The sequence below is a fragment of the Apis mellifera genome, linkage group LG12 (assembly GCF_003254395.2).
Source record: "Apis mellifera strain DH4 linkage group LG12, Amel_HAv3.1, whole genome shotgun sequence".
Lineage (NCBI taxonomy): Eukaryota > Metazoa > Arthropoda > Insecta > Hymenoptera > Apidae > Apis > Apis mellifera.
The window spans coordinates 10,659,136-10,673,372 of NC_037649.1; the positions used below are offsets into that span (position 1 = coordinate 10,659,136).

At 35.3% G+C, this 14,237-nt stretch overlaps 1 protein-coding gene across 8 annotated transcripts in view; it reads right to left on the minus strand.

The window, feature by feature from the left end:
- Positions 1–13,235, minus strand: part of LOC410393 (alkaline phosphatase) — a 195,379-nt gene extending 182,144 nt beyond the window's left edge. For 3 of the 8 annotated variants that reach the window (XM_006566895.3, XM_006566886.3, XM_006566896.3), the window contains exon 1: positions 11,502–13,231. In XM_006566895.3, the coding sequence (XP_006566958.1) occupies positions 11,502–11,592 (91 nt within the window). In that variant the 5' untranslated portion in view covers positions 11,593–13,231. Of the gene's footprint in view, positions 1–11,501 lie in introns of all 8 variants that reach the window. The other 5 variants (XM_006566894.3, XM_026444477.1, XM_006566892.3 and 2 more) reach the window with 4 other exon arrangements.
- Positions 13,236–14,237: the final 1,002 nt, after the last annotated feature.

The window sequence follows — 14,237 nt, forward strand, 5'->3', positions numbered from 1 at the left end:
ATTCACTATAAACATCGAATAAACAGAGAAGTCGCGAATTCCTCGAAATAAACTCATTTCGTTGTCGCATGATATCGCACCCCCTCGAAAAAAAGAAACGTAACGATTTCGTTCGATCAACGAAGATATGATTGGAATGGAAAAAAAAACATTCTCACGAAGAAACCAAAGTTTTTTAATAACCATTTGGAATTGCACAGGGAAGCGAGTGAACGAAAGTTAAAAAACGAGTGTTATAGAGAGGAGGGGATGATAATTGCAACAGGTAAAGCAACGCGATTCGCGCAACGAATAAATCCTCGACTTTAATCCGGGAGTGGAGAAGTTGTCGCGTCATTACGAGGCGCGCTTGGATGTCAACGTTGGGGAATGGCCGGATTGTGTCGCGGCTCAGGGGGAGGGGGTTAACAACAAGGCGTCGTATATCAGTGACATAAGCGACGAGGGCGAAACTAATATTATCCGGGAGACTGTTCGGGATGAATGTGCGGGGATTTCGAAGCCAGCTCGTATCGAACGATACACTCACGCGCATGTTAATTAAGCTCGGATTCAAAAATGTCGAATAATTTTCAAGATGACGATTTATCGTAACACGCCGTGCGTCAGAGGCACGGTTCGTCACGCGAGGCAATTAAAAAGCGTGAAAGTGTGGCGGAAAGGAGAAAGTTGGTACATACGAGAAGTCTGAATGAATTCTCGTTCGATATCTCGGCCGCTTTTCGAGGAAAATTAAATCTCGTTTCACCCGCGGGAAAAATGGGATCGAGGTATTCAGAATCTGAATAACTTTTCTCCTCGATGAAAGATATAACATAAACCTGGCTTTTTTCTTCTCCTCCCGCTTTTGGAAATTTTTACGAGTGGAAATATCGAATCGAGTTGAGTAGTTTTCGATTACGATTTCGTCCTTTTTTTTCTTTTTCTATATATACGTTTCATCTTACGATCGCTTCTTTACGCTTCTTTAGCGGGGAATGAAACGCCGAAAATTTTACCAGCTAATCGAAGCGTGTTTTCAACAACGTTAATACGATACTTTCGAACAACAATAGAAACCGTTGGATGGTTTTACCCGATTGAAATATCTCGGAGCTCTGGGAATTTCGTTAAAAGGAAAAAAACGAATTGAAACTCGCGATCAATTTCCAACTTTACCTGCTCGGAGGTAAAAAAAAAAAAAAAATACGAAAGAAAAAGCGCAATATAGCAACTCGTAACGTTGAAACTCGCGAGTAGCGGCGATAAATTGGCGTGAATCTTAAAACAACGGGGACGCAATATCGCGAAATAATAAATTAAACTTTGTCACTGTCCGCTACGAGAAACACTTGCATGATCGCGTGATATACTGCCAATAACACGAAAAAGAGGAGCAAACCTAACCACTTTTATCTATACGAGCGCCTACACTTTGTTTCCTTCGTACGAGGTGAAAGATAAAAGTTGAGATATCGAAATGGAGGATAAATGTTATAATCAAAGCGATGCACGCAAATGGAGTATAAATCTTGAAAACGATACGATTAAAACCTCGGATTCGCGTGTTGCTCATCTCGAGTCCCTTCCTCGTTGTTAACGATCCTTTACACCTTTTTCGATTCTTCCTCGATTTTATCGTTGGAGAAGTATATGAGAAAGAAAAATTGGAATCATCAGAGATCGAATATTGCAAATTGAATCCATAGGAAATGATATTAGAATATTACAGCAGCCCTGCTGGTTACGGGTTTGTCTGGTTCTCCATTTCGTATTTTACGTCGAGTTCCATTGAATTCAAGACTGCTAATACCGTAATTGGGTCGTTCGCATTTCGATCCTCTAAATAATTTTAAACGAATTTCGAATACACGATCGCAAATCAAAAATAGAAATTCATGAAATCTATCGACGTTAGTATCTCGATCGTACAATATCGTGACATTTTCCACGAGAAAAAGAGAAAGAGGGAAGCTATATTAAGACAAATATCTCGAAGATGACGCGAATTCGAATCTTTCTCCATTTATAAAAGCAGAGTTTCGTTCGTGGCCTGAAACGATTTTTAATCGATAATTGGAAAGATAAAAAAGAAAAGCAAACACGTCTCCTTCGTTTATGTCGGAAACTCGTAGCGGCTTATCGTTGGTAAAGGGTTAATACGCGTGACCGATTAATCTCGACTGACGCGTGTAATCCAACGGGAATGGAAGCACAAACGGGTCGAAATAAGGAGAGCAGAAGCATCGGAATGATTCGCTTACGCGATAGCGCAAATATTTACAGACCTGGATTAGGTACGGTGAGTAATTACGTCACGCAAAGGGAACGCGAAGAAGAGGCTCGTCTGCGAAAGACCGAAGGTAATTAGCCACCGATCCGAAGGGCTAACGTCTCGTAATTTACCATAAACTTTTCCTTGTTTCCCTCACTATTTATTATATATATATATAAATTTTCGTCAACTTGGATCGATGTATCATCTCTGAATTTAACGCGTTTCTCGATTTTTTCCAAGATATTTTTTTGCGCTTTTCGAAGCGATACGAAAGAAAGAAAGAAAAAAAAGGCACGTAAGTAAAATGTTACCTTTCCCAGTGAAACAACCGAAGTATAAAATGTTTTCGTACACTTTCTATCGAGCCAACTGGAGCGAGATATCCCTTTGACTCGAAAAAGCTTCTTTCAACGTATCTTGATGTATTTCGAATTTTTTTCTTTCTTTCCTTCTTCCTTTTTTTCTCCATTTTCATTCTTTCTCGCATCGGTTGGCGGAAGAAAAAAACAGTAACATACACGTTGGAACGAACGAAGAAAGAGAAGTCGTGTATAATTTTCTTCGCTCGTTAAATAACACGGATCGCGTAAATGTACGTGTAAAATGAATGGATGAAGAGTTTGAAGTTCAGTGTTGAAATCTCTCTTGTCCAGCAAAGTGGTGGAAAAATTGATGACAACGGTCCAAGTTCTCCCTTTCCAGGAAGGGAGGAAGCGTGACAATCGACGGTCAACTTCATAACAAGTAACAAGAGTTTCTGGGAAAGATTAGGAGGAGAAGGAGTACGGATGACATTACGGCTGCGAATAAAACTTTGGAGAGGAGAAGGGTAAAAGCGATGTATCGCGAACAAAACTCGAGAATCTCGATAGCCGGCGTTATACAGCAACTCGTGGAAAACTTGTAAAAGATTCAAATTCCGCGAATTTCTCGTTCGTAAATCCATTTTAATCGTAAAATATTTTAACCGATTGTTAATTCCACGACGTAAACTAGAAATTTTCCCCACTCTTTTTGAAAAGAAAGAGAGTAAGGTAAAATGTTTACCTCGTTTCACGGTATATCAGAGAATACTTCGAACGATATTCGCCCCGAATTGGATTGGAGGCGTAATGCCCGCGTAATTATCCCGAGTAAACGTCACGAAAGGGTGTATTGGAGAGGATCCCGTGACTTAGACAGCTGAATCGGGTTATATCGGGGCGGAGAAGGTAAAGGAGATAAAAGCTAAGCCCAACCCCATTACCCGTAACGATCTTTTTGCCTCGGTTACGACCACCTACGTCCTCGAAACGAACGGAAGGAGCAGAAAGGGGAGGAGGTAGCGAAGCTTGGGGTATAAGGAAAAGGGAGAACGGCGAAGCGAAGGAAAAAAAAAAAAAAAGAAAGGGGGGAAAAATGAAAATTATGTGGCGCGTTGCATCCGGCCGGCTGTAATGGACTGGCCGCGATCATTACTGCTAATGGAGATTAAATGAAAACCGAGAGGAACGTCATATACGTATTAACGGATCGGGATGAATCTTTAAACGTTGATGGACGTCAAAGAAGGAATAATTATCGACCTGCCGTGTACGATTAAACGATTTAACGATATGAAGAGAAATTCGAGAGAAGAATTTATGTATTTTCAGTAAGAATTTAAAATAACGATCTTCGAATTTTCCTTAAATTTCCCTCTGCATCTTTAATTTCTATTATTCGATTTAGCTTCTCGAATAATTTTAATAAGAATCAAGGGCGAAAATATGCGCTTATTAAACCGATCTTCAACGATTTATGCCAACTCTGTGAAACTGTGCGAATATCAACGGCCGTATAAAAGTGTCGTATGCATTTTCCATAAAGCCCGTATCACCGGAAATACCTTGCAACCGAGAAAATCTTGGAAACATTTCGTCGCGTTACGACTTTGCGTGGAAAGTTGGGGATCCGAAAGAAAGATCGAGTTGAAAGGGGATAAGTTTCGAAGATAGAAACGAATCGTGTTCGTTCGAATCGCGATCGTTGTTGCGAGTTGTAATTACTTTCCGTTCAATGATTCAAAACTAGGAGACCAGTTTGCCAGATAAATATCTCTCCAATTCTATCTAGCAATACCTTTCTTGCCATCGAAATTTCGAAATCAAAAGTGTTTTTCGAAAATTTTCTCCTACCTTTTCGTTAATTTCATTTAATCCCTTTAATTCGCGCGACACACACCATGTTCCTCGCGCGCACGAAATTATTAATGCCCGAATATTAATGCGATTATCGACGATTATATATGTATAAACAAATATACCTGTTATTTTAGGATTAATCGATAGAATAATCTAGCAACGTTTCGTAATTGAACGAAATTCCGTTAAACCAAACCAAATTATGTGTAATTACAAAAATAAATGTTTCGCCATCAACGCTTCTAACGCGAGTACACAAATATATGTATATATATATAGAGAGAGATACATCACACATGTGTATTCATTATCGTCGAAACAACGGTCCGATTGTAATCACGGATGCGATGGATTGTAGCGAACCTTCTAATTGTATCACGCGGCTAACCATTAAACGCCTCCTAGCAGAAGCTCATAATTATAGGCCTGTTTTCATCCGTAATTAACGATTCTTACGCCACGCACGTGTGTTAAGTACAAGCAATAAACCCGCCCTCTCAAAATTGGCGTGGAGAGAATCATGAGAAGATTACGGCCGAGATTACGACGAACGATGTACAATCTAGATTTCGCGGAGCGGTGTATAAGTCTCTAATCACCCGAGGATCTAGAGAGAAGATGGAGCGAATCTCGGATACACCTCTTATCTCTGACGTGCGCGCACGCGTTTCATTCCGTACGATTACAAGCCGATTACAGGGAAAAGATGGCGTATAGTAACGAATAGATCGGGTTCGTCATCTTTCCCCTCGGCGTAATAAAAATTTTCGCACAAGTTCCATCCAAGTGTAGAATAATAATATTAACATTGGTCGATATTTATAAATCCTCATTATGAAAGTTAGATTCGATCGTGGCACATATAAAAATGAAATACAGGAAAAAAGTTTAAACTCTTATGTTCCAATTTGTTAAGCGGCATACGATACAGGCCGATTACAGGAAAAAGATGGCGTAGCGAATAGATCAGGTTCGTCATCTTTTCTCTCTGTGTAATAAAAATTTTCGCACAAGTTCTAACCAAGTGAATAATATTTATATATTATTATATTTATATATAATTCCATCTTTATAGAATAATAATATTAATATTGGTCGATATTTATAAATCCTCATGAAAGTTAGATTCGATCGTGGCACATATAAAAATGAAATACAGGAAAAAAGTTTAAACTTTTATGTTCCAACTTGTTAAGCGTTCTCGGGCATACGATTATAGGGAAAAGATAGCATAGCGAATAGATCGGGTTCGTCATCTTTCCCCTCGGTAAATAAAATAATAAAAATTTTCGCACAAATTCCATCCAAGTGTAGAATAATAATATTAACATTGGATATTTATAAATCCTCATTATAGAAGTTAGATTCGATCGTGGCACGATATAAAATACAAGAAAAAAATTCAAGTTTAAGCTCTTATGTTCCAACTTGTTAAGCGGCATACGATTACAAGCCGATTACAGGGAAAAGATGGCGTATAGTAGCGAATAGATCGGGTTCGTCATCTTTCCCTTCGATTGTAATAAAAATTTTCGCACAAGTTCCATCCAAGTATAGAATAATAATATTAACATTGATATTTATACGTATAAATTCTCATTATGAAAGTTAGATTCGATCGTGATATAAAAATGAAATACAGGAAAAAAGTTTAAGCTTTTATGTTCCAATTTGTTAAGCATTCTCGGGCATACGATTACACGCCGATTACAAGGAAAAGATGACATAGCGAATAGATCGGATTCGTCATCTTTCCTCTCTGTGTAATAAAAATTTTCGCACAAGTTCCATCCAAGTGAATAATATTTATATATAATTCCATCCTTATAGAATAATAATATTAATATTGGTCGATATTTATACATATAAATTCTCATTATGAAAGTTAGATTAGATCGTGGCACATATAAAAATGAAATACAGGAAAAAAGTTTAAACTTTTATGTTTCAACTTGTTAAGCATTCTCGGACATACGATTACAAGCCGATTACAGGGAAAAGATGGCGTAGCGAATAGATCGGATTCGTCATCTTTCCTCTCTGTGTAATAAAAATTTTCGCATAAATTCCATCCAAGTGAATAATATTTATATATAATTCCATCCTTATAGAATAATAATATTAATATTGGTCGATATTTATAAATCCTCATTATGAAAGTTAGATTCGATCGTGGCACATATAAAAATTAAATACAGGAAAAAAGTTAATAATAATATTAATATTGGTCGATATTTATACATATAAATTCTCATTATGGAATTTAGATTCGATCGTGGCACATATAAAAATGAAATACAGGAAAAAAGTTTAAACTTTTATGTTTCAACTTGTTAAGCGTTCTCGAGCATACGATTACAAGCCGATTAGGGGAAAAGATAGCGTAATAGCGAATAAATCGGGTTCGTCATCTTTCCTCTCTGTAATAAAAATTTTCCAAGTGTATAATAATAAATAATAATATTAACATTGGATATTTATAAATCCTCATTATAGAAGTTAGATTCGATCGTGATATAAAAATGGAAAAAAGTTTAAATTTAAGCTTTTATGTTCCAACTTGTTAAGCGTTCTCGAGCATACGTAAGCTTCGAAAGGAACACAAGCAAGAAGAAGAAGAAAATAGTTATCGGACGTCAAAGTTGGATTATCCAGGATAATTTGTGGCTGCTTGTTTCAGAAATGTCCCGAGAAACTCTCTCTATTATTGCGTAGGAAAAGTTAAACAAGCTTTCATGCATTCGATGCATAATAAGCTTCCTTATAGGCTTAGAAAATTATGTCTCAACTTTTTTGAAAATATATTGGACACTCTGAATGGATTAATCTTTCCAAAATTATATTTAATTTTATTCGGGCTAATACTAGAATAAAATTTGCACGAAAGAGTAATTAGAAGATTAGAAGATTAATGAAATTGAAGAAAATTCTTTGAACAAAATTTCCAACTAATTCCACCCTGCCAAATTATTCAATTCGTTGCTACGTTTCGATTGCGGTCAAATGCGCGGAAACACGACGTCTAATTTCCGCTCCCTCTATCCAGAATCCTCGACTTACTTGAACGCAAGGATATCTGGTGGAGATCGCACGAAGCTTTCACGAATCTCGGAAACCGGTGGTTGGATAGCGTGGACGATGTGGTCGACGAACAATCGCCAATATCTTTCACGACTGAACCAATTTTAGACGATCGGAAGAAACACTTTCATTCGAACGAAAGGATTCGAGTTGGAGGGGAACTCGTTCTTCCGAGTCGGAAGGGAAAGTTACGAATTAGTCGAAATATCTGCGTGGGAAAGAAGATACCGTGACGTGTAATCAAATATATACCCGGAAAAAGTTTCGTATCCAAGCTTTACTTGGAATAAAACTTTTTTCATTTGACGTAACTTCCCTCCTCCCAAACTGTGCCCTAGAACTCGACTTAATTTTCAAAGATAAGACGGTATCATGGGAAAACTTGGTGCAAAAATGGTACACGCGTTGTTTGTACACACGAACGAATTCTCCTCTAATTCGATCAAATTCGTTCGCGTGTAAATATTATATATGGGAGGGGCGGCGTCGTGTAAAAAGACAATTCGGATTAAATTAACGGCGAGGGTGGGAAGAAGATAATTTTTAGCCGCAAAACAAGAATTGTTGGAACACGAGTCGGTACGATGAAATTTCTATTATACCCGGTATCTGGGCACAAGCGCGAACAAATTGCGAGCATTTATGCTCACTGGTAGATAAACTCGAAGGTAAACTAAGCTGGCACGCGTTACGAGCGTGACGAGGCGAAGTTTATTAATCTTCCGCTTGGCCCGTGTAATGGAGCGAAATTAATTGACCAAGAGTCAGCCGCGCACCGTTGTGAAATTTCAGCTTGCCCGAATGCCTTTCTCCCTTTTTCCCGTCACGATCGCTATCGATTCATTTTCCGCGTTTCGCGCATCCCCATTAACATTTTAACGGCGACAATTACGCTTAATAGAGTGCGCGTAATGTTTGGTTTAAATAATCCGATTCGGTATCGGTTATTAAATTAACGTTAGGTATCGGGGAAATTGGATTAGATTCGTGAAAATAAATAATTAAAATTTTACCAGTACCAAAGTAGTAAGTATTATTTTTAAAACTCTTCGATTTTCGTCCCGTATTTTTCGTCAATTTTTAGCTTTTCGCGTTTCAAAAAGTTACGATTTATATTTTATATTTTCAATTTCTATTCCTTTCATACGGGAAAATAATCCTGCGCGAATATTTTATAACATTTATCACGGGATTTTCGAAAAAATATAAATCGTGAAAGGACGTAAATAAACAATATCGTAAACGGAATGTATTCCTAAAATTTAACGTATTTCGTATATAAAGCTGCTAAATAAAAATATGAAAAACTTTGTTGGATCTATGATCTTAGATTATTATTCAGCCCTGTTATAAGTATTACCACGCGAAATATGTATTTAGGGCAAACTCGTACGTAAAATATAATTTCTATTCTATACGGGTAAGACGCGCACCTATTTGCAAAGCTTTCTACAGGATTTTGTACAAATCCGAAATGTAGGTTATGAGATCACATGCAAGTATGTAAGTTGGTATGCGCATTTCAAAATATTCTAGTTATTGCATTCTACTCGGAAATTGTGTATTTTGTTCTCAAAAATATTGCTTAACCAAAACAATGGCTTTTACGGGTAGAAAGTTGTATGCAGTCTCTCGGTTCGTAGATACCAAACCGTATTAAATTCAACTTATTCTCGATATATACGCGTATATATCGTTCGTCGTCGCGATTCGAACGATTAAAAAATAAAGAAAATAAAAAATAGACGTCGAATCGAGGATTATCCTAGCGAGAAAGAAAAATAGAAATGAACAAAGGGCTAATACATTTTTTAGCGGTCGATCGTGATAGTACGTTGAGAACTTGACAATACGATTCGATTGCATTCACATCCGAACAAAGCGATACCGAACGCAGATTTTGATCGATTCGTAAAAATTCGCCGGCTTAAAGCGATCCCATTCACTTAACTTCGGTGTACAGCGGCAAAAGAATTGTTACGAATCGTATTCGTTACGATACATTGAGTTAGAATATATTTAACAAACAAAATCTAGAAGGAAAAGATTCGATGCTTTTGTGGATGAATAAATTTTGTTGAATAATGATATGAAACAAAAGCTGGGCGAGAATCGAATAAAAATGTGATAACGTTTAATATAAAATAATTGAATTGCGATAAATAAATTTATTAGGAAATAAAAAGTTAAAGCTCGTAAAAAAAAAAAAATGAGATATTATCTTTTGTTTTGTATAAAATCGATCCTTTTGGCGATGCGTAGAAAATTTTGCTTGGAAAAAAAAAACAAAAATAATGAATCGAAAATCTTTGATAAAATTGATAAAAGGAAATATCGATTTCAATTTCGCTGCACAAACTATGCGAATATTTATAATTCATGTAGGTGAATACATTGTATGTGTAACTTTGTTATGAAACTGTAAAGCCATTACAATTTACATTGCGCTAAAACGCGGCAACGTACATATAAACCACGCATACTCTCGTTCACGCATTGTGGTTTATCAAAACCAGCCATACCTACTGCGAAGTCACAAGTTTAAACATTAAAACGATTTATAGCTAATTCTATTAGTGAAATTATAATGCTGGCCAAGCAGAATCAATGAGATAAAGATATAATGGAAAATATTGCTGGAAAATTCTTCCTCGATATTTTATGATAAATTGCGAATATAATATACGAAAGAATTTTTCTGTTTCTCATCGAAAATTAATAATTTATTAAAATTAGATTTTTATTTTTCAGAAGAAAGAGAAAAAAATGCGTAAGACAGGCGTAAGAATCTTAATTTCGCACAAAAAATTAAAAACTTCTGTTTCATTTAAAAATGTAAAAGAAATGAATCAACGGTGCAATATCGTCTACTGTATCAAGAATCGACACGCGTATTTATGATATGAAAAAGAAATTTTTGATAAATAACATTCCTGACAGAAGGAAATTGCATTACTGTCGATGTCTTACACACTTCGCGATAACTATAGATACACACGAAACGAATACTGTGAAATATTGGAAACCGTTCGATCAAATGACAAAAGTTTCGCAGCAATTACGAGAACTAATTCAAATTTATCGGTTGATTGTTGATGTCAACACAATTAATAATAATATTAATTAAAATGAATGAAGTAAATTAAAATATTTCTCGAAGAAAAAAGTTAAAAAAGTTAATGGTAAAATTGTTCGCTCCATATTTGCACTACTTTGCACAATTAGGTTATGTATGAATATATTTTAGCGAGCGTGTCGATTAATTTTTCAATGGCGTTTAATAATTTTTATAAAATCGTTATGTAATTACTTTAAATAATACATTTTTCATTTTTTCGTATATCTCTTGCAAAATTTGTATGCAACAATAAAATAATTTATTATATATGAAAAAAATAATTAGGAATAGAAAGAAAAAATAATCGTTTAATCTTCAAAATTATCAAAAATATACAGAATCAATTTAAAATCTATTACTTCTTAATAATTTAACTGAATAAAAATTTAAAAATTTTATCATACATTTTCCGAAATAATTTATTTTACTGATATAACAATTCTATTATTCCTTCTTAATTTCACGATGAATTTTTAATAGAGAGATCAATATTCAAAAGAATTTTGTACCTTTCAATTGCAGTGTCAATCTTTCTACATAGTAGTTTTACACGTTATAGAATTAAAATCGTGGTAACAATGAAAAAAAATTTCAGAACAGAAAATGTTAACCGCAGAATTCAATGGAGCGTAATTGTTAGTTCGCATGAATGTACAAGCATCGGAAAACAAATGTGCAACTTTCAATATTCCGCGTTCAATTATCGATCAATGAATAAAATAAGCATTCATATCCGATTATTTTCTTTCTACTAAATTTTTGACTAACTGCTTTCGAAGCTTACGCTATCTTTGTATATTTTATCGTTATTTTTTACTAATTAAAAAATTTCCTTAAAATTTCCTTACAAAAAATAAGATACGATAAAATAAAATGTCTTTACCTTGTTCACCAGCTTGCACAAAGACTATCTCATGAATCGTCAGCAGGACGACGGTAAGCCCGAAGATAATGTATTGTAGATAGCGCCACATCTCCGAAAACGAGAAGGGCCAGTCCCTACGTGCTGTCTGGATGGCCCTTCATTCCCTCTTTCGACGAATATTCCTGTGCCAAGTAAACGTCAGTCGTGAAAAAAACGACTCGTCGATTCCTGGCTGTTCTTCCGATCTGTAGCCGTATATCCGAACGCAAACACCACTCAAACGTATAAACGTATAAACTATTTCGATCTCTCCAGCATGGCGACATTAACCGATTTTACAGTAAAATATCAAATGACCCGCTTTAATTAGTAGATTCTCTCAAGAAAGTGGTTTCAAACTCTTAATTGGTTTCAAGTTGCTGGGATTGTCTCGTCTAATCAAAGAACCAGTCGGTCCTAATGAATCAAACATTTTGAACATTTATCGCGAAATTTAAGAATATTTTATTAAATTTCGATTCGATGATTATACGTTCGTAGCATCGATTACACGTATCTTGTTTAAAGACAACGTTCAGTTACGGTGTTGATATACAGGTTATGTTAAACGTACATTACGTCACTTCAATCACATTGAATATTGGTTCGCATTGGTAACATTTACGATATTCACTCGCGATCAGTCCACACGATTTATGTCATTCTTCATTTATTCACTGATTTACACGATATCATCTATCATAGAATCGAATTCTATTCAATAGAAGCGACATAGTCACATTGAATTTTTTTTCCGATGTATCATTGGTGATTACAGAATTTTACACACAAGATCAAAGCTTTTGATTCGATAAATGCACTCAAAGTCTCTATTTACTTAAAATCTAGCTGCCAGTACAATTGCTTTTATTAAATGTTTAATTTCCAAAGGTATCTCACGTGTTCATGTTTTAATAATTATTTCCACTCACAGTTCACACTCTTAAAAAATGCACGAGGGACGCGTCCATGATGCTAACTACGAAAATCGCGGGAAAACTAATGGAACTAGCAAACCACCGGAATCGTTGATGAACTATTAGACACCAAATTCTTTTTCCTTTTTCAATTTTACATTCGTTTATATATATTCGTTTCGTTGATCAAAATTATTATATAAAATAAAAATTATATATATTTTTTAAACATTTTTAAAATACAGAATTTATCAATTAAAAATTCGTTGCGAGATTACGAAAATTGACACGTGATCAGTAATACACTTCGTTCCAGAAAAATATTGACAGAATCACTACAAACACTATTCAATCACTTACGTTCATTTTTCATCGAATATCGAATAAACAAAATTATACACGTACAAAGATAAATTTTCCTCGAGAATTTTCGAATAAACGATACGCAATTATTATCGAGAACAAATACATTAAATAATAGTCGAACGTCATCGTGAAGCGCGTGAACGAAAATGAGGAACGCACGGAAACGGAATGCTAAAAGTGACGAAACAAAGAAACTCGAGGAAGAAAGGTACAATTGCACGCGCGAAAACGAGTGAAACTCGCGTAGACGAATGCGAGCGCAGTGGTACGACCGTTTCGATAAATTCTTCGAAACACGGAGAACCGAGAGTAGACGACGGTAGCCGTGCGAACCCGAATGAAGGGATCATGCGACTCAGCTACCGTTAGGCGCCTCCAGCCACCCCCATCACGAAACGCCTGTCCGGTTGCGCCGTGGCACACTGATACTGATAGCACCGCCATACACCAACGTCCCTACCACACACCCTATCCTTCTCCCACCTATCGCCTCCATATATACACGCTTCTTATCCTATGTATTGCGTTTCGCAACAATTCATCCCATTCATTGACTCAGATCGAAATATTTCACATGTGGAATTCGTCAAACATTTGAAAAAAATTAAAAAAAAATATCATATACATATCTCTTCGAATACAAGATGAAATTCGATGATATTTTCTTATATAAGATATAAACAAATTATCAATTGATCATATCGAGATACTTACGTGGATTTAATTCTAGATCTAATTATAGTAGAAAAAAATATCATAATAATTTCTAATAATACTAATAGATGTTTCGATTTATTTCAGGGAAATGATTGATATATCATATTTATAATGAAATTGAAAAGAGTTGAAAAAAAAGTATTCGACGAATAAATGTTAATCAAACAATTGCGATTCTTTCTCATGGGAAACAACGATGAATTCGCCAAGCAACGAGCGTCATAAATCAAAATGAGCTAAGAACGATGTTTGTAGTGATGCATAACACAATTCGGACTGCCCCCGTTATAAGCCTGATTTGTACCAGTATTAAACCAAAGTGAACAAACTACATGTGATCGCTACGCTCCATCAGCTGTTATTGCCAGGTGCAATGAACCGAACACATGATTATGGATACAAGTGGAAAACATAAAATAACACAATATTACAATTGTATTCTGATTTAATTCTTTTTAACTAATTTGTTCTAATTTGATTACCTATTCGTTCCACTGTGTATTACGAGTTACTTTATAACAACTACAATTTTATTTATCGGAATATCGAAGAGAATATTCCACATTTTTCAATCTCTTGTTTTGCAATTTATTATAATTTATATTTCATTATATTTTAATTTATTTATAACAAAAGAGGGAATCGCAATTTACATTTAAACTGGCTTAATTATTTAAAATAAAAATTATAAAAATAATTTAATCGAACAATTATT